We start from the raw sequence: 23,312 nt of genomic DNA, 5'->3' as shown, positions 1-23,312 counted from the left end.
AGCTTAGCAGCTCGAGTCACTGGCTGGGAGAGCATTAATGCTGAGACAGACACATAGCTGGGGGAACTGTGCAGCCATTTAGCCATGTGTCACCCCAAGACTAGATTCACTGAGTGAGTCACAGCCTGCCCTGAGCAGGACACAGTATGCACTTGACCACTGCGAGCCTACTGTCATTGCAAATAGGAAAATAGGACAAACTGCTGAGGTCATTGCAAAGAGCTGTGGATGCCAGCATTTTAAAAACATGCTGAAACAATATTATTTATTTTCATGTTTATGATAATGAAACTGCATTATTGTTGTATTCAACAAATTTATCATGAAAATTATTTGGAAAATACCTTCTGCTTAGATTTATGAATTTAATTCAATTCAAAATAAATCTATTTCTCCATAAGGGTCAGTTTAAAGCCTTATGTTTACTGTAGAAACAACAACAATGCAAAATAAACCTCCAGACAATACAATAGTACAAGGCTACAGAATGCTATGCAATACAATTGTACTTAGAAATATGCACTCTACTTTTTTCCAGCTTGATTTACAACACAAAACCCTGTGAAAGAATATTCAGTATAATATGCAACTGTACAGTTCAAGACAATACAGGAGAGCATCTGTGCAGAATGCTGCTGTGTATAAAAAATGCAAAGTACACACTTCTAAATGTAAGTACAACTATGCATTGTGCTGTATACAGTTGTCACATGTGTTCATAGTTTACATGCATACTCCTCAAATACATGGCACTACTCTTTGTGTAATCTTGCATGCAACCTCATACTGTATTAATAACATGACTATATTCAGATTGTAGGCTTCCTAGCAAAAGCTCCAACTGCTGTTACATTGAAAAAAATGTTTAAAAATATACTTAATTTGATTATGGTAAGTTGTTGCATGCAACTAATGTATCTAAATCCAGATATATTTTTTCAAGTTGACTGTAATTATTGTTTTTGGGTAATTTCAAATTAATTATATTTGCAATTTAGGCTCAACTATTTTGAGTAAATTTTAGTCTAATTTCATCAGTAATTCTAACTTAACCCATGTTACATATGCTTAAATACATTAGGTAACCTATACTTCTGTTACCAATTTGTTATTATACATTCAGATCAATAAAAGGTTTAATTCCTACATACGTAAATTAGATTTAATCTAATTAAACATTTTAGTCATTATTAGTAGTTTAATTTTTAGTGAATTGCAGACAAGTAAAGACATTCAAACAAAATATATTTAAACTATGACTTTGTTCTGTTAGGTTAATTTAACAATAACATCTTTGTCAGAAAACTATTGTGTCTATTAGACAAGCATGTGTAAAGTGCAATTTACAATGACTGTAATCCTTGTTACATCACTTTAGCTGTTAAAAGCTTCTGTTAACAATAAAACACCAGTAAGATTGTAAATTGAAAGAATGAAAATGAAACCTATTGCTCAGAATACATTAAGCACACCATTTACATAAAATACACAATAAAACGCAGACATTTTGTCTCATGATCTGAGACTAGACAGAACGATTTTTGTTCTCTCAAACACAAGTTCCTGTAATGTAACTCAGTGGTAACTCTTAAGTTTTTAACAAACTTTACCTATACCATCTATGGAAAAAACTAACCAAACAAAGCCCCCGCACCGTTCATAACAAAAGCTAAATGTACCAGATCTATCCATAGTTAGACATACATGGACAACATGATTCTGACATTACAATACACTGCAAACATTGTTAAAATTTACATGTGAATATTCCAAAAAATCCCTCACCCTATGTTTGTTGTAATATTCTCATCAGTGGCTTTGTTAATAATTCAGTCCTGCATCACTTTGTTCATAATCTTGCAACATCTTCTGGAACTACGTTTCACATCACATTAAATGCTCTCTAACACCCCGCATCTCACATTTAACGTAAGAACAACATCAAGTTGACTACCTGTAGCGTTACATCTACACTTAGCTTAGCACATTAGCTAAAGTTAATCTACCAGCTCACCGACAGCTCACGGCCATAACTGCTTTTTATCTCTATCAAAACACATTTTGAGGTGTAAACAGGATCCGGTTAAAGTAAAAATACAACACACCAATGGTTATGAAATGCTTACTTACCGAAATCGGAAAGCCTTAATGCAAAACTTTTCCAGCTGCACACAGCTAGTCCAAGAGAGAAAATATAATCCCGCCTCTGGAACATAAAATGGCAGCATTTGTGTGGGCATGCGTAAACAGGACATTGTTAGTTGTATTTAGTTTAGTTGTAGTTGTACATGTGTTTTTTTGTTACTAGTGACTAAAATTAACTCGTTTTAAAAGTGAACAGTATATTTGGGAATTAATTAAATAGTATAAGAAAATTTAAATAACACATTAAAATTAAAGAAATTAACTTAACTAAATAAGTTATCATGTATGTTAATCCTAGCTATAATATGTGGGGCTTTGTGTTAAACTTTTCACCCACTGATCGGTGCACCAATCTTCAATTTGAAGAGAATAAATAAACAAACCTTAATCGGTCTTATATCTTTGGTTCTTTTCGATACATCAACCTCTGTCTCATACTTCAAAAGAACTTCTGTACATAATGAAGAAATTAATCAAGCAAGGGAATAAAAAGATCTTAAATTGTGAGATAAAACTTAACTCAGTGGACGATAGTGATGGAGGTACATAATTTAAAATCATGAGAGAACAGGGAAACGCTAGCAGAGGATCAACTTGTCTTAGAGATAATGTGAATAATTTTGATTCGACATCAATTCATAATCACCAAAAAACGCGGGTCATGCCTAGTCTGTTGAAGAGGTTCAGTGCATAGATGAGAGTGTCTCAGCAGGTCAGGGGTTTGCTGCAGTGTTTAGTCACCAGTGAAGTGCAGGCTGGTGAAGGAGCCTTCGTTGTCAGCTATGCTCTCAGGTAACTCCAGATGCAGTTTCACCGCGTGGATGGGGGCCTGACGGTGGGCCTCTTAGTCGGTATGGCTACCCTGCTTCAGAGCTTGTTGGCGGAGGTCCAAGTCAATGCATCACTCCCAATTCTTGGAGCTTCAGATGAACTGTATAGCTTCTGTTGAACTCTTGTGATTTGGCGGAGTGTTGAATAAAAATTTAATCTGGCTACACTAGCTTCTTCCACTTAGGCTCAGGTAATTCCATTGGCGGGATGAAAACTTCAGAAGGGAAATACTAACTTACTATGTTAATATGCAAGGTTTCTTGATACCGAAATATAAATACACTAAAAGAAAACAGTTCTCTCAGTTCAACACTGAAGTGCACGAAGCTTGTTTTACAAAAAGTTTAAAAGCATATACTTTAGGTGAGTAAAAAATTTAAGTTAAAGAAAGATGTCTAAGAAACTAAGACAAAATAAAGAGTTTCTGAGATCACAGATGAGGACCAGCCTAAAGGAACTAGGTCACTTCAGGCACTTTTATCAGTTCACAAAGTTTTTGGGCCTGGATAAAGCATTTCGTGCCAAAACCCCTAATGAATATTAATTCCTTTGTTCTCAGTATGGTGACTTTCCTAAGATGGCGGCTTGTCTTTTGTGGCAAAATGGCGGCTCATATTTCCTGATTCTAGTGAATTAAAATATTATGTGTAAAAATCCACATACTTCATCCATCACTATAGTCAATTGTGGGTAAAAATATTTCATTGTTCAAAGATGCTATCCATAGTCAATAGATGATAGTGTTGCCACGTGGTGCAGAATGTCTTTCTTATTGATTGTAATTCATCCATTGTTTATCGTAGAGGTATCAAAGTTGGACCACTCTCTAGGAAAACATTTGCTGATCAACATTATCTAGCGCACATAATTATTAAACAACTTCATTTACATTAATTCAGACTTGGCTAAAACTGGGAATATACCATGGTTACATTCAGGAAAGTAATCTCAGATTCATTACAGTGTCTGGAGATAAGCAAACCCACAGTGAGTCTCTGTCCATGGTAATGTGGAGTTCTCTTAACTTGTTTCTTCAGTTCAAATGACCTAAGGGTCATTTAAATGTTTTAACATCCAGTGGTTAATTGTAGTTATTTTGTTAGCCATCTGTCTGTCACAGAGTTTTGAGAGACAGTGTTTGGTCTGTTCAGTGTCACTTCTTGCCCCCACTGGGAGAGGAGAAAAGACCAGTCCGAAAATCTGAAAAAAAAAACAAACAACAAAACTCACCTCCTCTGTAGAAATGAAAGAAAAGGTTTTGTCCAATGGAATTAAAGAAAAGAAAACAGACTGTCCTCCTACAAATAGCATAACATAAGCAACATATTCAAATAATAAAAATAATGCACTCAGGAATCAAAGCAACTGCACTTGCAATATCAAATGAATAATTTACATTTTGTAATACCATTGTAAAAAGGTGAAAGACTCTCAGATCAGGATTACTGTACACTGTACACTACGTAAACTCATTACATTAGCAATAAATTGCTCCAGCAGATTTCTATTGGTGCTAATGGACAGAATTTATATAGGGAGTTATTGGGACAGACAGATAGATGACTTGTAGGTCTAATTATGACATTTCATTAAAGAGATGGAGGTGTTGTGGCAATTTTTGCTCAAGCATGCATTGAAAATGCTGCTCCATTTGCCCTGAAAGTAAATTATGAAGCTGCTGTACATTTGATAAGATAAACTCCAGGGATGAATTGTTTGTGAACGACCAGCACAGCGCCATGATACCCACTGTCTGTTGTGCTCCCGCAAAGACGATAACTATCTGATGTGATATCAAACATGTGGAAGTAAGGGTTCAGCAACAGGCAGATGTTTCCTGTTTGTCTTGGTGAAGGGATATGAGCGAGAGCAGGATCATTACCTGTACTTCAAAAACATTCTTTGAATGTAATGATGTCAGATGGTACTATCTAGCCAGTACATTAAGTTATTGATGGAAACAGATGGTACTCTTTAGCATATCAAAGAGTACCTCCTCCGACAGTTTGCTGTTATTTGTGTTTGTATTGGCAATGATTGTTTTATTCAGCAGTAATGTAATCTGAGTTGAATTTACATTTTTTGTGAAATTCTTCTTCTCCAATTAATGGCCAGCCCAGACTGAAGTAAGGAAAGAGAAGACTAATCCTTGTTTCATGGTGGACATTCTGACATGTCAAAGCAGGATTGGCACAGATGTAACTAATAACATTAATAATGGCATACTAGCATGGCTTACTAGAACCCTTCACTGGAACCATCATTAATGTTTTTAGTTGCACCTGTTAAAAAGGTCTTAACGAGCAGGGCAAGTATTTCAGTTGCAGTAACTGGAATTTGCGTGTGCTGAATAACCAAATTCCAGATAAATGAATGTGCAGAAAGAATTAATATGTAAAATTCAATTTGACATGGCATACAATTCCATGAAATTAAATGAATGGGGGTCTTTTCCTCAAAGCTTTTTGATACACGTGCAGACATAAGAGGGGAGGACTCCTGCTTCTTCCATGTCGGCCAAAAGTGAATCAGCTTCACTGGCCAATTAGCCATGTGGCATTGTGCCTTGTTTCCTCAGCCAGTGATCGAGCATTATAATCCCCTCTTGATGAAAGAGTTACTGTGTTCTTGCTGCTAGTGCTGGCCAAGACTTGTGCTGCTGCAGAAAGTTGGTTGGTTGGTTAAAGCAAGTGTAGCTATCACACTGGCAGGGTAGTTATAGTTTACAGCATGGCAGGGTAATCATTGGTAATACAGAATATACAATATACCCAATGGCCACTTTATTGTAGGTACACCTGTACGGTTAATACAATCTGGTACAATAGCTCTGCCTTAAAATCTACCTTCATAATCTTCACTTTTTCGTTCCAGAGATGTTTCTAATGTTTTCTCCTCCACATTTACTTATATGAGGGGGGTAGACTTTCAATAAACTGTATGTATATATGGACTAAATTTCAATTTGATGCAGTCCAGTACAATACCACCACTAAGTCCTTAATAATGAACATAATTAAATTAGCGGTGTTAGTGTCTGTGTCGAATTTATGGCAAAGTTGTTGCATTGGATTGCACATGCAGGTCTATATTATAAATTGGCCACAGATTTTATGCTGTCACTCCACAATAAAACACCTTTTACTTGCTTCATCTAACACTGATTAAACACTTTTTTGGAGGAATTTTTAAAGCTAATCCTGTGTTGACGCTGTTTAGCTAGTGTAGGTAGTAGCCATTAGCGATCACCTAGCCAAAAGTTAGCTTCAAATAGGCCACACTGTGACATATTTTTCAACAACAGTTGATTTGAGATTGTTAACAAAATTATATGATACACACGGGCATAAAACAAATAAGATTTTGAACTCTTTAACCAGGTGGGGAAAATAAGATTCATCACTTGAGAACGCACATATGTTTTATGCTAAACTGACAAAGTGAAGCAGACTGATTAGCTCATTGTTGGCAAGCTTTAGAAGGTATCAGCCATACAGTCATTTCAAGGACAATCTGATTTAAAATACATTTTGTACAAATCCTAGATACTTTGGAGTCAAACTAAAGCATATCACAGTGTTTTTGATTTTTTTTTTTGGTTTTTTTTGGGGTTTTTTTGAGTATTTTATATACTTTCTCCATAGTCACTACCTTCCTTATATTTCTGCAGGCTACAATGTAAAAATGTAAAACCTTTAAAACAGCTTAAGAATTGTAATCCATCACAGTGAATATTTTGTCTGCTTTTATTTTATCTATTGCAGTATTACCACACAACAACAATAGACAATCACAAAAACTTCCCAAATCATTCAGCTTACAGCTGCATCAATCAACTGACAATTACATTACATGTACAGAATACAGTTATTTTTAAAATGTACTTAAATGAAACTAATGGCTGCCAGGATGGTAGCAGTAAATTTAAAAATATAATACATGTATAATACTATAAAGTCCTTTAAGCAAGCTGAATGTGAAATGATTGATATTCAACATAAATGTATGTTTCATAGTCTAATCTTCTAGTGCTAAACCTGAATGTACACAATGTATTCTCTTGTATTGGTTGTGTAGTTTAATATTGTTGACTGACTAAAGGACGTGCAGCATCTGTCATAGCAGCAGTGTTCCTGGATGTTGCAATAACTGCCATCTAAAATGGTGCACTCGTAATGTGTCTCCGTAATCATGCCCACTGCCCATGAAGGGCATTTCTTAGGTTGACGTGCATGTCAGATGGCTTTATATGTCAAGGTCTCTTCTAGTAGTGCTGCCCTGATCTCTTCAGGCCATTTTACAGTGACAGGATGAACATTGACCTCTGTCATTCCATGGGGTGAGCAGCCTGCGGTGAGCCAGCCCGTGCCAAGCCAGCTGAGCCATGCTGCTAGGCAGACTCTGTGGCCCTTTGCCCCCAGGTCTGCATCCGCACACACCTCCAAACTGGCCCAGCTGTCCCCACTTCATTATGTGCTGATTAGGAGTGGATTACTCTGCGAGGTGGGTTTGATCATCTAATCCACTGCACTGTTTAAGGAGGCGGCTGTATCTCCATGAAAATTGGGTACCTTTTTAGCAAATTTGAACTTTGTCACATGACCTCAAAGTTCCACAGTTTAAACTATTTGACAGGTTTTCATCATTTTAAAAACTGTTCTCTAGCCTATTAAAGCTTTCATTAAGGTTGAGATCTGTTTGATGACAGTATTAGCGAGAGCTCAGCTGTAGCCCATAAAATTGAAGAGCATGTCTGGCTAACCTGAAGCCGACGTCTCTAGGTTGCACTCACCTGTTCTTCCTCAGGAGGAGCAATTATGTCAAGATGAAGGGCAGGGGGGGGCATCCCCAGATGGCCTCCGAGCCAAGCCCTTGCTAATTGGCGATGTTAAGGATTCAGAGCAGGTTCAAGAGAAAGTGTACTCCTCCCCTCTCTCCCCAACATCTTTGTTTGGCTTTGTTTTGCTTTGTCAACTCTTGCCTTTTGATGTGCATGTTTTATATATATAAATATATGTTTTATTCATGCCTTTTTGGAGTAACATCAGTCGAGATCACCTTACTGTTGTCTGTAAGCACAAGAAGTGTTCGCCACATGCTTGTGTGGATGGGGTTGCCATTTCAAAGCTAATTTTGTGATGCTGCCTCTCTCACTCATGCAACCCAAAGAAATGAATGATTTATGTGACTGTCACTCCAAGGGTGCAGAACAACCGAGACTGTACATCCCACACCATTCTTTCAGTTTTCCGACAGCTTGTAGGGTGTTTTAATGAGACGGCGATGCTAATTGAGTGGCTGGAAAAGAACACTGATGAGACGGTTCCTGGCACAGACAGGGTAGGAGAGGAGAGGCTGAGCTGCAGGGGTTTACTGCCTGAATCCCAAAGGGCACATGTACCTGCTTAACCAAGGCTCCATGTTAATCATAATGCTAAAGATGTGAACTTTAATTAAAATGTTCTTTCATTACAATCATGTCAGTGTTTATTAAATCTCAGGATCCCGCTGCGGTTGAGGCCTTATCTGTGAAATCAGTGCGTTTGTGTGACTATTAAGGTGCATAATGCATGCCAAATGAAAGTTTGCCTGATTATCTGATTATCAGATAGACCACAAGCTGCTATTAGATTGAAGACATACTTCTGTTTCGTGTAGGCTTTGACCTCTAATGGGACTCTATAGGAAAAGTGAATCATTAAGGAGCTCTGTCTGCAACCATAAAACTGGAATTACAATGTTTCAGTATCAATATTGATCCCACAGATAAGGAGACACACTCTGTATTCTATGAACATCATCAATGCCTGCTAGAAATGTATAATTCGGCAGCAGACGTGGAGACTGTTCTCTCAAGAAATACGACAGCATCAGTAAATCCAAAATAATGACATTTGTTGATGTTGAAGTGACCTCTGGCAGTTGTAGGTATTATGGGTTGGTCAGAAGCAAAGGTGGAAATAGTGTGACGATGTTATTACATGACAAAGTCCACAGAGGAAGGTTAAGGTAGTTGGATGAGTCAACAAAACGTAACCTACCAACAGTCAATGTTGGTATCGTTTTTTTTTCTTGTTTCTATTTCTAACCATGACCACACCCTTTCCCTAACCATAACCAAGTAGTTTTTTTTAAGTTTATTTTAACCGTAATCACAAAGGTTCCTCTTCTTTCATTTTCTATCTTTTCCTAAGCCTAACCAAGTCCTTTCTGTGCCTACGCCCAACCAAACATTCAACCAGCTGGGTTAAAGTGGTTTCATACCAAACATGCAAGAGCAAATAGTTTGCTAGAGGTAGTGCGCAAAATGAAGAGCAGCACAAAGCGATGCTATGGAACATAAAGGAATACAGATGATCACAATATTAATTTTCATAATTGGTATCCTCACTCTTTCCAGCCAACGCTGAATCCCACTGAACACGCACTATGGAGGTCAGAGGGGTCAAAGTTGAATTTAGTTGAACTTTGGTTGCAAGACCTGGCGTAAAAATCAATGAACGCACAGAGCTATGCCTCTTACAGTTGCCCGAGGGAGCGCATGCACTCTCTGCACAATACCAAACTTTTTGGTATTTATTTACAGCACAATACCAAACTTTTTGGTATTGTGCTGTTATGAAGGCGCAGACTAACGATAAGGTGTCAGATCAGGAAATGTGTTATTCTGCAGTTACAAACAATAATTTTTCATCTTTTAATTTGAAGGACTTGTTGTGGAGGTGAGGTCTCTTCTTTGTTGTCTTGTCAGGTGTTGCTTCCTGGATGCTATGCAGGTGTTACATCATACATGCTAAGACTTGTATATCCATTTGTCACTTCTCTGGAGAATTCAGTCACCCTAATGAGGACTGTGACTGCATGTCTGTCTGAGTGGAAAAAACATCAGCCATTTATGCTGTTCAAATGTAACTTAAGTCAAGTCAAGGCCAATGGAATAAGAGTGATTTATTTCTATTATTACTATTTCTAAACCTCTTCATGTACGGTACGTCGGTGCAGAGTGTTTACCTATAATGTTGATTGGCTCAGTGTTTGCACTGCAGACTGTGGAGTAAGGCTTTAAAATGGCCACATTAGAGTGCCATGCTGTTCACTAACCATGCACAATAAATTTACAGCATGCCTAATAGTGTTGGCAGAAGAGCACTGGTGGTGGGCAAAACAAACAAAGTCTGTTTAGAAGCAGTCATTTCGCAGTGTTGTATGTTCCAAAGCACAAACAGTACTTACAGGGATTATACAGGAAAGTGCGAGTCAGGAGTTTCCTCTGACTAAATATACTTTTTCATCTTTTTTACTGTAATGCTAAATACATAATTCAGAAAATAAGAAAGGTGCTAATAAAATTGTGCAAATAAAATCATAGTTTTTCTTCTAGGTCAAACCACTTCATACACAGCAGCCAAACCAAATGCTGTTCCTATTCAACTTACTGGCCACTTGTTCTGTTCCATTCTTGCGAAACGAACCATAGCAAACAATGAAAACACATCCAGCCAGCTACTTCACATTTCACGAACAATAATGAACTTCATCTCTGCGGGTGTTCTATTGTGGCTCCAAACAGGTCAGACTCAGAGTATAAAAACAGTTCAGGACGGCCAAATCAGAACCGTTTTTCAGGCCATTAATCTTCTTCTTTATAGCTAGCTTAAGCGAGAGAGCATAGTCTGTCCAAAAATATCTCCCTTCCAGCTCTTAGAAGACGAGTGCTGATACCATCTGAATAGCTGTTTGATTGTGGCATTGTTGGATGACATTAAAACCGGCCAGCCCTCAGTGGATTAATTTCAAAGACCCAGTACACACAAGGCTCCAGCAGCGAGCGATGGAGTGGGGCCCTATGAGCGCAGGGCAATATTTCTGCCACAGATTCTTCTGGACAGGATCAATGACAGAAGATACATTTAACCAGGACAACACTTGCCATGAGTCTGTTCTTCTGGAATGTCTTTGCAAATATGTTGAAGGGCGTGGCAAGAATCATTCAGTATATTAACTTTGCTGATCATGTATAACTCTTTAGTATTCATTTCCCTGCAGTTCATACAATTTCTGTCTATAATGTGTTCCCAGTTGATAAATGTTGAAGCACGTGTGTCAAATCCTAATTATATAATTCCATTTCTACTGTTGTAAGGGCTGTGTCATTTCTAAAATGAAACAGGCAATCAGTGTCAGGTGCAGAATGCACAATTGAGCTGAACCAGGTTCGACCTAATCATTTTGACCTAATCAGTCAAAATAATTTTTCGTTAAATTGACTTTGTTAAATTGTTCACTGTAGAAATTGGCTGTTTATGATCATAGAAGTGCAGTGATGACCCTGTCACTTCACCCAATAATGATCACTGACATACAGTCAAAAACACAATGACTTCAGCTTGGTATTTGCTGCAAGTCTGCTGCAGACACACACGTCTGCACACACAGCTCACTTTCTCAAACTTTTTCTCAAACTTAACCCAAATGACCCAGTTATCAAATATTGTGTTAGTGAACAAACCGTTAGGAAACCATTATTTCATAAGCATCGGCCCAGCAAGAGACTTGATCTCATATTTAAATTTTAATGAAAGCAAATATGTCAGTAAAAGGGTACAGAGTGTAAAAGATACAGTATAAAAAGGCCTATGATCTTGTAAGATGAATAGCACCCGTAAATATTTAGAGCACCAAAATAAATACGGAAGTCGACTGTAATACATTCAAATGAGAGAAAGAATACTCAGACTGTCACAGAGAAAAGTGAGGACTGTAAAGATCAAAGCTTTCTCTAATGTCATGTACATATTTTTCATCCTGTTCAAGGTTTAGAAATCTTTGAATGTAAGGATAATGTAGGAAACAGCCAATTTCCAGAGTGCTGGGGATATTCCCTGTGGCAGTAACCTGGTGCTGTGGGCCGACATGTTTCTCCCACGGAGTTGAATGCAGATGAGTTGGGATGTAACCGTCACAAGAGAAACAGCCTATCGCAGGTGTGTGAGGCCTACTGGGAGGCCTGGTAAAGGTACCTGAGTGTTAGAGAAACATAGGGTTAGGATTTTAATGGTGACCTACTTCCTTTTGTTCAGCTCGGCTCCAGTACATGAGGACATGCTAAACAGCCTCATCTGAACTGAATATGAAGAAAGGTCCCAGCAGTGTCTGTTCAGGCAACTGAAACAAAGTTGGGGTCAGCTTCATACATTCTACAGTATATATTAGGGATATAAACCATACATACATTATACATAATTCGGTACAGATAATGCAGTCTGGACAGAAATGGACAGCACCTTCACTTTTGCATTTTTGTTTTTTGTTTATTTTCCAGGTTAGCCAATTGACACAGTTTGCCTCAAACATCACACCACTTCTTCTCAGAGTCACAACTCAGTTAAATTGAAATACACACTACTAGAATCAACTGAAGTTACGTTACAGTGGTGGTAGGACATCCCATAAATCCGTTTAGAAATCATATAAAAATTCAGTACAAGTACAGTAAGTAATCCAAGTGATTGTTGGCTATTCAATTCAAACAGGACTTGTAGCATGACTTTCAATGATGCAGATTTGTCAAAACCACAGAGATTGTAGCGAGATTCATCCATAATCACTTTTCGTCAGTTTTTACCAGATTTGTTGGGCAGTGCAGGATAAATCTTGACTGATGTTGCAGAGGTTTTACTTTTTACATCAGATATTGAAGATGACAAGCTGAAGTTAGGGACCGTTTCAAAAGTGCACGCTCAATAACTGCCAAGAGAGGTTTCTCATTTTTTTCATGCCAAACCAACTTAATTTTCATCTTGACCCCCTCCCATTGTGGGCACAACCTAATTAATTATTATTAAATTAATTGTTTTGAAGATGGAGTTCTGAAAAAGATTAAATGAAAGATTGAAAAAAGATATGAAACAGATGGTTTATTTTTCTGTCAATTTAGGTATGTTATATTCTATATTTTGTGAGCGGCTAAACTTATCCATATGCAGTACATGTGAGTATAAATGTCCATAGAAATTGAAGTAGGTGAAACAGCATAAGCAGCATCGATTTCAGTCATAAATCGAAATGCAGATATGAATACAGATATTTTTGTAAAAAACAGATAGATAGTGAGTTCACATAAGTATGCGGTCAGCACTCCACTGGTGTTATACCATGAAGAATTACATGTCACCACATGAGCAGAAGTGGGCATAATGCCTATGTAAAGACTGGATTAAGATAAATAAGCCTCAAAATCGAAAAACTGCATGTGTAAAAAGATATATACTGCCTTTGCTAATGTTTATTTAGCACACAATATATTTGATGTGACATATAACCACAATAAAGAGGCTGGCCATATTTACGCAGATGATTTTACAGATATTTTCCTTGCAGTCCTAGTGGAAATAGCTCTGATGATTTATGAGTAATAAAGATATTAATCTTCACTGAATATAAAATTGACTGATGTAAAATTTCTGTCATTTTATCAACTGACACAAAGCATCGTTGTTGATTGTGACAGATGTGAGCTAATGGAGCCACTGTAACCTTTGTTTCCACAGCTGTATGCTCTGCCTTTTTTGCACCTCAGTCCCTGATTCTACCTCTTCTGTGTTTTTAGTGAGTGAGTTTAGATAATACAGAGAAACACTGGAAATATGCCACATTTTCTGCCATTTGCTACCTATTTGTATAAGGTTAAAATATTCTTGTAATTCTAGCTGATAGTGAATACACAAAAAAGTCCGTTAAGTGCATTGCTGTTGGAAAGCCCTTGACTCACACTACAATTACAGTCAAAAAATGGCTATCAAATGTGACCGTGCCAGCTATTGTGGGACAGTCAGTATTATCTTTTGCTATAAATGGTGCAGTGTTGGCTGTTTGCAGTGAACAGACAGTCAATTCATTTTTGCCCAAGAATTTATGAGGTTACAGCAAGCATAGTAGGCTGTTTGTATCCAAAATATTGAAAGTTGTTTGCCAGATAAGACTTGTCGTGTCCTTGAAAGACCTGAGTAATTACTACTGGATGATGAGAGAACAACTAACACATGCCAGAAATAATTATAAGCCAAAAGATGAGCAAGCATGTTGCTGTATTGTTGTTTAAATCCTCTCTTGGAGGGATGTTGGTTAATGGCTGGATGGCATTTGTCTGCAAACTAAGCAGCACACTGCTCATGCCACACAGAGCATTGTAGTCATAGTTACAATTTTAAAAATAAATTTAAAAAAAATCTTTAAAATTACAAAATTCATTATGTGGCCAATCTTTCTGCCAGCAATACTATATGTAATGATATCTCCTATTATCAGAGTCTGATAGCAACAATGGCTTAATCTACATATACAGAGGTTTCTTACTTGGTTTTTTTATGAGAAACTTCTCTCATAACATCACTCTCCAGCTTACGCAGATTGCATGTTTGTCAGAGGTGATGCATTTAAACTGAGCCCAGTTTTACATAAAAAAAGAATAGCTTACCCCTACTAAACTTAGCATGAAATTTGAATGCTTCTGGGGGATTGGAAGCATACTCTGGTGATGTAAAAATGTGAGGTGTGCAGGGAGACATTGCCTTGAATTAGATTGCCTATTGCGCAGTTCTTTGAATTATGCATTACCCTGTGCCTATACAGCTATGTATAGCTCTGTCACCTCTTTCTCAATACAATGCTGGTGTTTCATGTTACTTAAAAGTTTCTTCAATATCTATTGTGGAGGAAGCATCTATACGATTTGCTGGACATCAGTAAAAATTTTGTGACAGCTTATTTTAAAGATCCTCTCTACACAGGTTTTAAGAAATATAAAAATACTCTGCTTGAAATAATTTGTGTCTAATAGGGTTAAAATCCTTAAAATTATATCTGTTCCATGTCCCTCACTGAAAAATCCAGAATTATGAATATGCAAATATTTTTTTTCCTGCTGGAAATAAGATGCCTGTGTATGCGCACTGGAGGCTGCAAGTTTCCACATCATACTTGTTGAAGTTCCATACTAGACCATCATTGGCTGAAAACTAGTTGTGATATCACAAATCATGCCCACACAGTACCAGTCAAAAGTTTGGACACGCTTTCTCATTCAAGTGAATGGGACGGTGTGTCCAAACGTTGACTAGGGCTGTAGTCAATCAAAGAAAATCTTAGTCGACTGAAATCATTGTACCTACTCTTCAACAAATCAATTGTTCGATGGGGAAAAAAAACGGTCTTCACTTCAATATAGTAAACAAGCCAAGTTAGCCTTCCGAGCTAATGTATGCTAACTAGGCTACATCGTCAGCGGGTGGCAACAAGCGTTAAGGTGCTTTACTGCCAACTACCATGTTGGAGTGTGAACCAGAATTATCTACCCCAACAAACAAACAGCACTATCTTCTCGCTAAACTTTCAGGAGTTGGAAGCCCCAGATGCGGCGCCTGGGGTTGGCCCAGGTGGTACACCAGCAATTGTCCGACCAATGAGAATTTGGTGGGAAAAGAGCATATCGACCGACCAATCAACCAATTGACTGGGAGACTACAGCCCTAGAAAACAGCCTTTGAGTGAAGTAGCAATAAGCAAAACATGTCAAGAGAGACGTAACAGGAGCGCTGCTGATGTCCCCCATACCACCAGTGCTCATGGAAGAGAATAATATTCAAAAAGAAGCAGAAGAATTATGACCAAAAAAAATGCCATAAAATATCCAGGTCCAAGCAAGTTGGTATCTGGCTATAATTGCCCAAAATACGTATTGGTATCCAGATATCGATCCACTCCTCTAACTCTCTGAAGACAGCGAATATGTGCATTTCCCTCATTACAAAAATGTTGTTGCCATTTACAGATGTTGTTGGACTTTTTTTTAAACTGCCACTGGATAATCAAAAAGTTTGTATTTTGAACATAATCTTAATGGTTGTGAAAAAATGGAAGTTTTGGCCTGATGGAGGTGATAAAAGGTTTTTCCTCCCAGGGGAACTTAAAAATCAACCGCACATTTCATAGGAATATTATCATTAGATGTGAAGAAATTTTGTCAAGAACCAATGGGTTTGTCAATAGAAAGTTATGACCTGATGGTGGTGCTATATGAAGGGTCACAAGGTGAACAACATCATTAGGAATTATTACCTGGAGAAAACAAAATTCATCTTAATTCATCAGGACATTAGTTGTAGAGATATTGTGCTCTGGGCCAAAGTGCCAAAATGTAGTGTTTTTCAGTGTATGTGTCATAATTACAGTATTATAGCAGGATAACATCACTGATGGAAATTAGTTAGTGGCTCTGCAACTAAACGTATGGGTATTTGGTATTGGCTCAAATGGAAATTACAGAATTATTTTCCTGAGAAACACTCACTAAAGCTGCAGTGTGAGTCCGATCTCACAGGCCTCCCAAAACACCTCTCCAGCCTGTGCTGTCTGGGCATACAGTGCTATCTTTGACATAGTGCACCAGCAGTGTTTCAGGATATTAACTGTTCTGTGCCTATCGTAACCAGTTTAAGTGTTATGTTACCAGCTGTTGAATAAGTCTTCCTCCACCTCTCACAGCTCCGGTCATGTACCAGGTACATTTGTGGTCAAGAAAGGCTTTACAATGCTATTCTGCACCACTTGGACAAGCATGGAAACTTAATAAAGAAGTTGGAAGCGCCACAAAAAAAAAAAAAAGACTTCCTGATAATATATTAATGTCACCGTCTGGCTTTTTGTGAATACTCTAGAGGTCATTACCCAAGCTCTAATATTCAGAGCAATCAGTTCCCATCTTCTACTGTAGGTTGAGAACTAATCTGTACCTTATCATGCCTGATTTACTAATTTCTCTGTAATTGCATACATTTCACACTTACAATGTGTCTCACGTCTTTCATTTTCCAACACTCTTTTTTATAAGCTCATTCTATTGCCACAAGATGAATCTGCTTAATATTGGTTGCTTTTGATTTCACTGATCTGGGAGAATGTTTCTTAACCTATTATCCTGTTGCAGGCTGTAAGATAATTATGAAGTAGGACAAAAATATACTGCTAATATTTAAATTTAATGTCAAAATTAGGTTATTCTGTAGTTGATGCTTAAACACCCCTGCAGCCTCCTTTGTACAGACCAGGGGTGTGCCCGAATACAAATACATTATTTGGCAAAGCGCAAATAGTGTTTTTTTTTACTAACATTTATTTTGCAAAAATATTTTAAAAATTATTTTTTTTCGTGAATAAAAAAAAATCCATGTCAAATACCAGTGTGCAGGTCGGTTACATCACTATCTCAATCTCTGTCCTCTGCTCCACTGTTACATCTATCAGCAGGTCTCGACAAGGGGAGTCACATCCACCTGCTACATGACGCACATTTCCTTATTTGGACATCACTCCTGGAGGTGGGGGTGTTCCCCAGATAAAGCTGAGCTACTGACACAAAGTTAGGTTGTAAAAAATAGGCAATAAATAAAAGTAAGAATCACCTTTGAAGTTCTTCCCTACACATTACACAGTGTGCTTTCTCTGTGTTATGAGTGTATAAATAGGTAGAGGTCTGTCTGCATGTTGGTGATGTAATTGGTTTTAGTTCAATTGTCAGCACAGTCAGCAGACTTGGGTTCAAGACCCGGCATGGGGACCTCCTCCATAAGATAGTTTATTCATAAACATTTAAAGACTTTAATATCCTAAAATTAAAAGTGTAATAAAACCAAAAACTGGATTTTTGCACCTATTTCCACTTTTATTCGAATACAAATACAAATATGTATTCGCTGCCTCAACAAATATATACAAATACAAATACTGGGCTCTCTGCACATCCCTTGTACAGACATTCATGTTCCCCATCAGGATGAATTCTAATCACTTTGGTTAACCTTTCACTTTTCATTTGACACCATCATCAGGCCAAAACAGAATTTTGTCCAACACTTTGGTTCATGATGAAAATAGGCTGCAATAAAAATAATTCCCATCAGCCACAGCTGTACTTTTTGTCTAGTTAATCAGAAAATTTTAGCATTTTAACACGCTAAACTAAGATGGTAAACATTATACCGTCTTAACATCAACATGTTAGCATTGTCGTCATGAGCATGTTAGCATGCAGATGTTAGCTTTTATAGCTCAAAGAACATTTAATCATCCAAAAAACTGTCAAAGCTACTATTTGACAGTTCTAAGCAGTGATGTGTCTAGACTTCCAAAGGGAAATATGCTTTTTATCCAGCAGTTTAGGCAAATTCCCATTAATAAAGAGAACTTACTGATATCAGATACCAGTGAATCTGACTGGTTCTGGTTGTCTCAGCTTTAAAGAATAAGAACATTTAGTGTGTGACAAAGAAATGAGAGTTAAGTCTGTTATTTTTCTTTTCTTTTTCTTTCTTGGAAGCTTCAATGATACTTTGCAGAGCCACGCACAAGAAGCACACTGTGTTAATGGCTGCCTTAATGGAGTAACTGAGACTTCTGTTGTGTCATTCACAACAAAGAGCCCGAACTACATGATACCAACTGATTAAACCTCTGCATGGACACATAATCCTAACCTCACTGGGCAAATAAATAAATAAGTGAGCAAATAAAAGCAAGTTGACAAAAGCAAATGAAGGCATTTTTCCAGACAACTGTTCAATATAAATCAGGCTCTATATCCTATTACCACCTAAATAGCTGTTGAAGACACGTCTCACATCAAATCATTCTTCCCCATGCCGTGGTGTCGTGACAGACGGTTCAAATTGATATGTTTTGTCTGCCTGTGGTTTTGCCCTTCTAAACACTTAAAGCAGCATAAACCTGCTTCTGCTGCTGACTAATTGGCTGTTTTACCAACAAGCCGGTGTCTAAGTTTAAAGTCTGCTGTGTTGTCTTTCCTTTGTCGTCCTACAGAGAGCAGTGTCCTGCAGAGTCCTGTCTTCACCAAGCAGCCTGGCAGCATTGTGTATCCTGTGGAGACTCTGGAGAAGAACAGGGAGGTGGTGTTCAGCTGTGAAGCCCAGGGAAGCCCACCTCCAATCTACCGGTGAGTATGTGACTGCAGTCCTTCATCTGTCCTCCTCTGCAGAATGTTCTTTCCCATCAATGCTGCTGGCTTTTATACTACTGACAATCCAAACATCCTTCAATTCGTGACAACCTGTCACTGGAAAATGTCTCCATCTGGTTTTCAACAATCCCTATTTTCAGATTGGCGACTCTGAATGCCAATAAGAGGTAACTGTTTCAAAACTTCAATACCCATAAATCCTGCAACATGATGAAGCATGCTCGTTTTATTTTCATATATGTATATATTAAAAAAAATCCCCCTCAATAGCAGCCACACCGTAACACTGAAATGATGTTCCTTCATTACAATGAGCACACATGCTATATTTTATTTTTATTCCATTCCACATATACCATCCCCTTGCCATAAATAGCACACCAGATGTGTATTAATCCACAGCTGGAAGTTGTCCCCAACCAATACACTAGAGACAGGACTTGTACTTAAGAGTATACTGTATATCTGTAACCAGTTTCTAAAAATGTACATCTTCAGAAGGAATGACTGGGTCTGGGACTAAGAACCACAAACATTATTTTGTTCTTTGCATTGGATTTGTTGACAACAACAAAACAATAGATTGTTGTCTGCACATACAGGGTTACAGTGCAAACAGGAACCTCTAGCAGCTGATACGGTCAACACTTAAAAAATCTCTGGAACACTGACGCTGTCCTATCTATAGAAAACACATGTGGACACCGTTAAATAACCTGAACAATTTCAAATTGTGAAGTCTTTTATCCCATAAAGTTTGAGATACTTCTTGCTAATTTAGCCCCATGTCATGCCATGTTAACAGAATTTTTTTTTTAAATAAAAAAAAACACCTTAGAGCTCTATTTCACGCAAAGGTAGAAATGAAAATTAGAATGGCTAAATGAAGTGTCAAAGGGGCTCTAAGTCTTTACGGGTGTTTAATCAGTGTAATTCTCAATAGCATAGTAAGAATATGCAATACAGTAATTACAGAACTATGGATTTGTAGCTTTATCATGTGATGGAAACTCACTCACAAACTAAAATGTAACCTATCAACCATACAACACAGGATCACATATTGTTCTCTGGATCTCAGTTTAATCCATACATGCTACATGACACTTCTGCTCTAAAACTAGAAACCAGCTAATTTGTAATCTGACAAAGCCTGAAGCTGCCCCTATGACAATGAATTACACTCAATTTTCATGGACTCAAAATGTGCTCTATATTATTGTAGTCGTAACAGTTACGAAGAAGAGAAAGTGTCCACATCCTGTAATATCGCACTGGGTATTGTCATTGTGTTGTCAGATTCAGTCTTCCATTCATCCAGAATGAAACCGCTCCAGGATTTGTCTCTTGATGCAGCAACAAGAGTCTTGGCTCTGTTGTTTCTAGCTTTAGAAAAGACTTGTTCATCCTCACAAATCAAGGCTGAGCTGATCAGGATCATAGGAATGTATTACATGAATTCTATTTTGTGGTGGATTTTCCCTTCAAACCTTCTGCTGGAAACGTGTCTCGTATATCTGTAGCCTAGGAATGCATGTTAAGCTCTGCATGCACCCAGCTCAAACATCTTTTTCTGCTGCAGAGTTCAAAGAGCAGCTGTTTTTACCCCATCTTTATTTCCACCTCGCATGGACCATTAGTCTATTGAAAGAGTGGTGTGTTGTGTTGCAGCATCTCTGGCAAGTAAAAGTTCAAATCAATCATGTTTGCTCACCAAAATTGCAGGGGTGAGATTTGGAGGGATTGGTGCATTTAATACTTGGGATTGAGGCATCTTAGAGGATGACCTAATCAGCTGTTTCCTGTCAAGGTCGCTGTGTGGTCCTGTCAGAGCTGCTGCCGCCCTCTAAAGATGTGTTGCAATGAGCGGACAACAGCTAAATCATGTTCAAAGTTCATTAATTGCATGTCACACAGCAGTAAATCGTAACTGTTTGAGCTGCATTGTTTACATTAAACGCCACCAGCAAAGGTATGTGCTCAGTATTGTCTGCACTAACCCTGAATAAAGAGAAATAAAAGAGTATTGAGATTTTTTTATTTCAAAATGCACCTTTGCAGTAAATATCCTTAGTTTAGGGGTGTTATGCAAAGCAACTATCTGTATTTGTATATATCATATACTGTAAGCAAACATTAGTAGATACAGAATATATAACTTAATAACTTTTTATACATACAATTTTTTCCATTATGAAGCATATTAGACCATTTTTAATCAAATCCCCATATTAACTCCAATGAATAGTGGAAATACAACACAACACAGTGGGACAATACAAGTCAGAAAAGCATGATTTTGCTTTTCTTAAAAAACTGGTGTTTGCCTATATGATGAGAGGAAGCCAAGATGGTGTTGGCCTAAAGGTTAGAGAAGCAAGGTTGTGACCGGAGGGTTCAGTTCCCCAGACTGGCAAGATAAATCTGAGTGGGAAGAGTGAAGAAGCAGCGCACCACTGAGGTGCCCTTGAGCAAGGCCCTTAATCCCAACCGCTCCAGTGGAGCTGCTCAGTGGCCGGCAGATCAGACTGTGGTTGTACTGGGCAGCTTCCAGGTATGAATGTGTAACTGTGTGAATGTGATCAGAGTGTTCCTGAAAAAGAGAACATTGCTCTCAGAGAAACTCCCCTGAATAGATAAAGGTTTTGGGGGGGGGGGGGGTTTATACATTACAACAATATTACTGAAAAAAATAAGATGCTGTTCATATCTAAATAATGTATCCGTATTTATTTACATCCCTATATTTTTTTAAAATTAAATAAATGCACATTAAATATCTGAGTTGATGCATTTACAAAGTAGTAACACAAAGTAGTATTTTTTATTTAACAAATTAAAGCACCCGGGTTAAGAAAAGGAACGGAACGCATAACATTCACAGCTTCATAAGCCAGATGGTGTGGTATTATGCCACTGTGTACACGGCCTGTTGTTACATGATTGCATAAAGCATGTGCCTAACAAATGGAACTGCTGTTTTGACCTGCTTGCCAGCATAAATCATTGTAAATAGAATTATTAAATAATCTAGTTTACATGTGTTTGATGTAATCTGTTGCTCCCTGCTTCCCACAGAGGAGGATATGTGGTGACATGATCTCAGGATCCTAAATTCCCCTCATGCTGCTTTCTATCACTGTTTCCACACAGGTCTCAATTTATCTGGTGTTAGATTGTGCTCAAATTTCACCAAAATTGGAATATCCGTCAGTTAGCGGCTTTAAAGTTGTTATCTAATTGGCTTAAAGCGACAAGAGTTGTCAACAGGCATTGTCACAAAAGAATAATGGCAGCTTTGGGTGGGCAATTATCTTCAACTACCACTATGTTTAACTACCACACACATACACAGTACGTTTAGCGATTCACAATATCTTCATTCAGCTGAGTAAATTCTTTATCCTTTTCAACATGGAACATGATTACTCACTCTAATACATCCAAAACATCCACCAGGCTCAATTATCTTTCTGTTTTAGAAAGAACCGATAAAGCATCAAATCAACAACTGTCAGAGAAAATCTTTTGCAAATTTCGGTTTTCATGCTGTCGCCCAATTAAAAGGTTTCTCTCTCTCTCTCCGAGCAATTGCAGCTGTGAAAAGGCTGCTTTCATATTTGATAGAATCCTTTTTCAGAAACAAAGGAAGCCACTATCTGAGCCTGTTAGAGAGGTTTGGAGCATCATGTCCTCTTCCACTGTCCGCTTTTCCTTTTCATCCAAGTCTAAGGTGTTACTTAGCTGTAAAATATTTATGTTGATTTTTTGTTTGTTCCACTTTGGCTGCAAATTAATCGCTGCTGTAGTCCTATGAGATCGCAGCCACCCCCCTTGGGCGTTTCAATGTTGTGTGTAGTAATAAGGCTCTTGAGAATGTGCACATACTTATGACTGAACTGAAGAAGGGCCATGAAAAACCATTGTGCTACACATTTTGTCTATTAAAAGAAAGTCTGTAGAGGCCCTTTGTGAGTACTGTAATGCCTGACCCACAAATATTCTGCCGTTTGTAAGACACTTCAGTATGTGGGGAGATGGGTAAGCCACACAGTCTGACATTGTTTTTCATGTAATCAGCTCCTACTTGTGTGCTTGTATTATATGATGATACTGCACCAACTCCCGTGGCCACAGCAGCGAACATATTTGACAATAGTTAGATTTTCTGCAACAAACTAAGCAGATTGCTCTATTCTATAGTGTATATTATAATATAAGAGATGTAATATAGCAAGAAAATACCACTATGATAACACAACACCACTGTCAGTGTTTTCCCAGAAAGGTGCTTATGCCTCAAAGG

General features: G+C 37.9%; 1 protein-coding gene across 6 annotated transcripts in view; it reads left to right on the top strand.

The window, feature by feature from the left end:
* Positions 1 to 23,312, top strand: part of cntn4 (contactin 4) — a 204,705-nt gene that overhangs the window by 81,460 nt on the left and 99,933 nt on the right. For all 6 annotated transcript variants that reach the window (XM_042401257.1, XM_042401241.1, XM_042401273.1 and 3 more), the window contains one exon: positions 18,850 to 18,982. In XM_042401257.1, the coding sequence (XP_042257191.1) occupies positions 18,850 to 18,982 (133 nt within the window). The remainder of the gene's footprint in view (positions 1 to 18,849; positions 18,983 to 23,312) is intronic.

Source organism: Thunnus maccoyii, chromosome 3, assembly GCF_910596095.1.
Source record: "Thunnus maccoyii chromosome 3, fThuMac1.1, whole genome shotgun sequence".
In the NCBI taxonomy this organism is placed as follows: domain Eukaryota; kingdom Metazoa; phylum Chordata; class Actinopteri; order Scombriformes; family Scombridae; genus Thunnus; species Thunnus maccoyii.
This window is presented reverse-complemented; position numbering and strand designations above follow the sequence as displayed.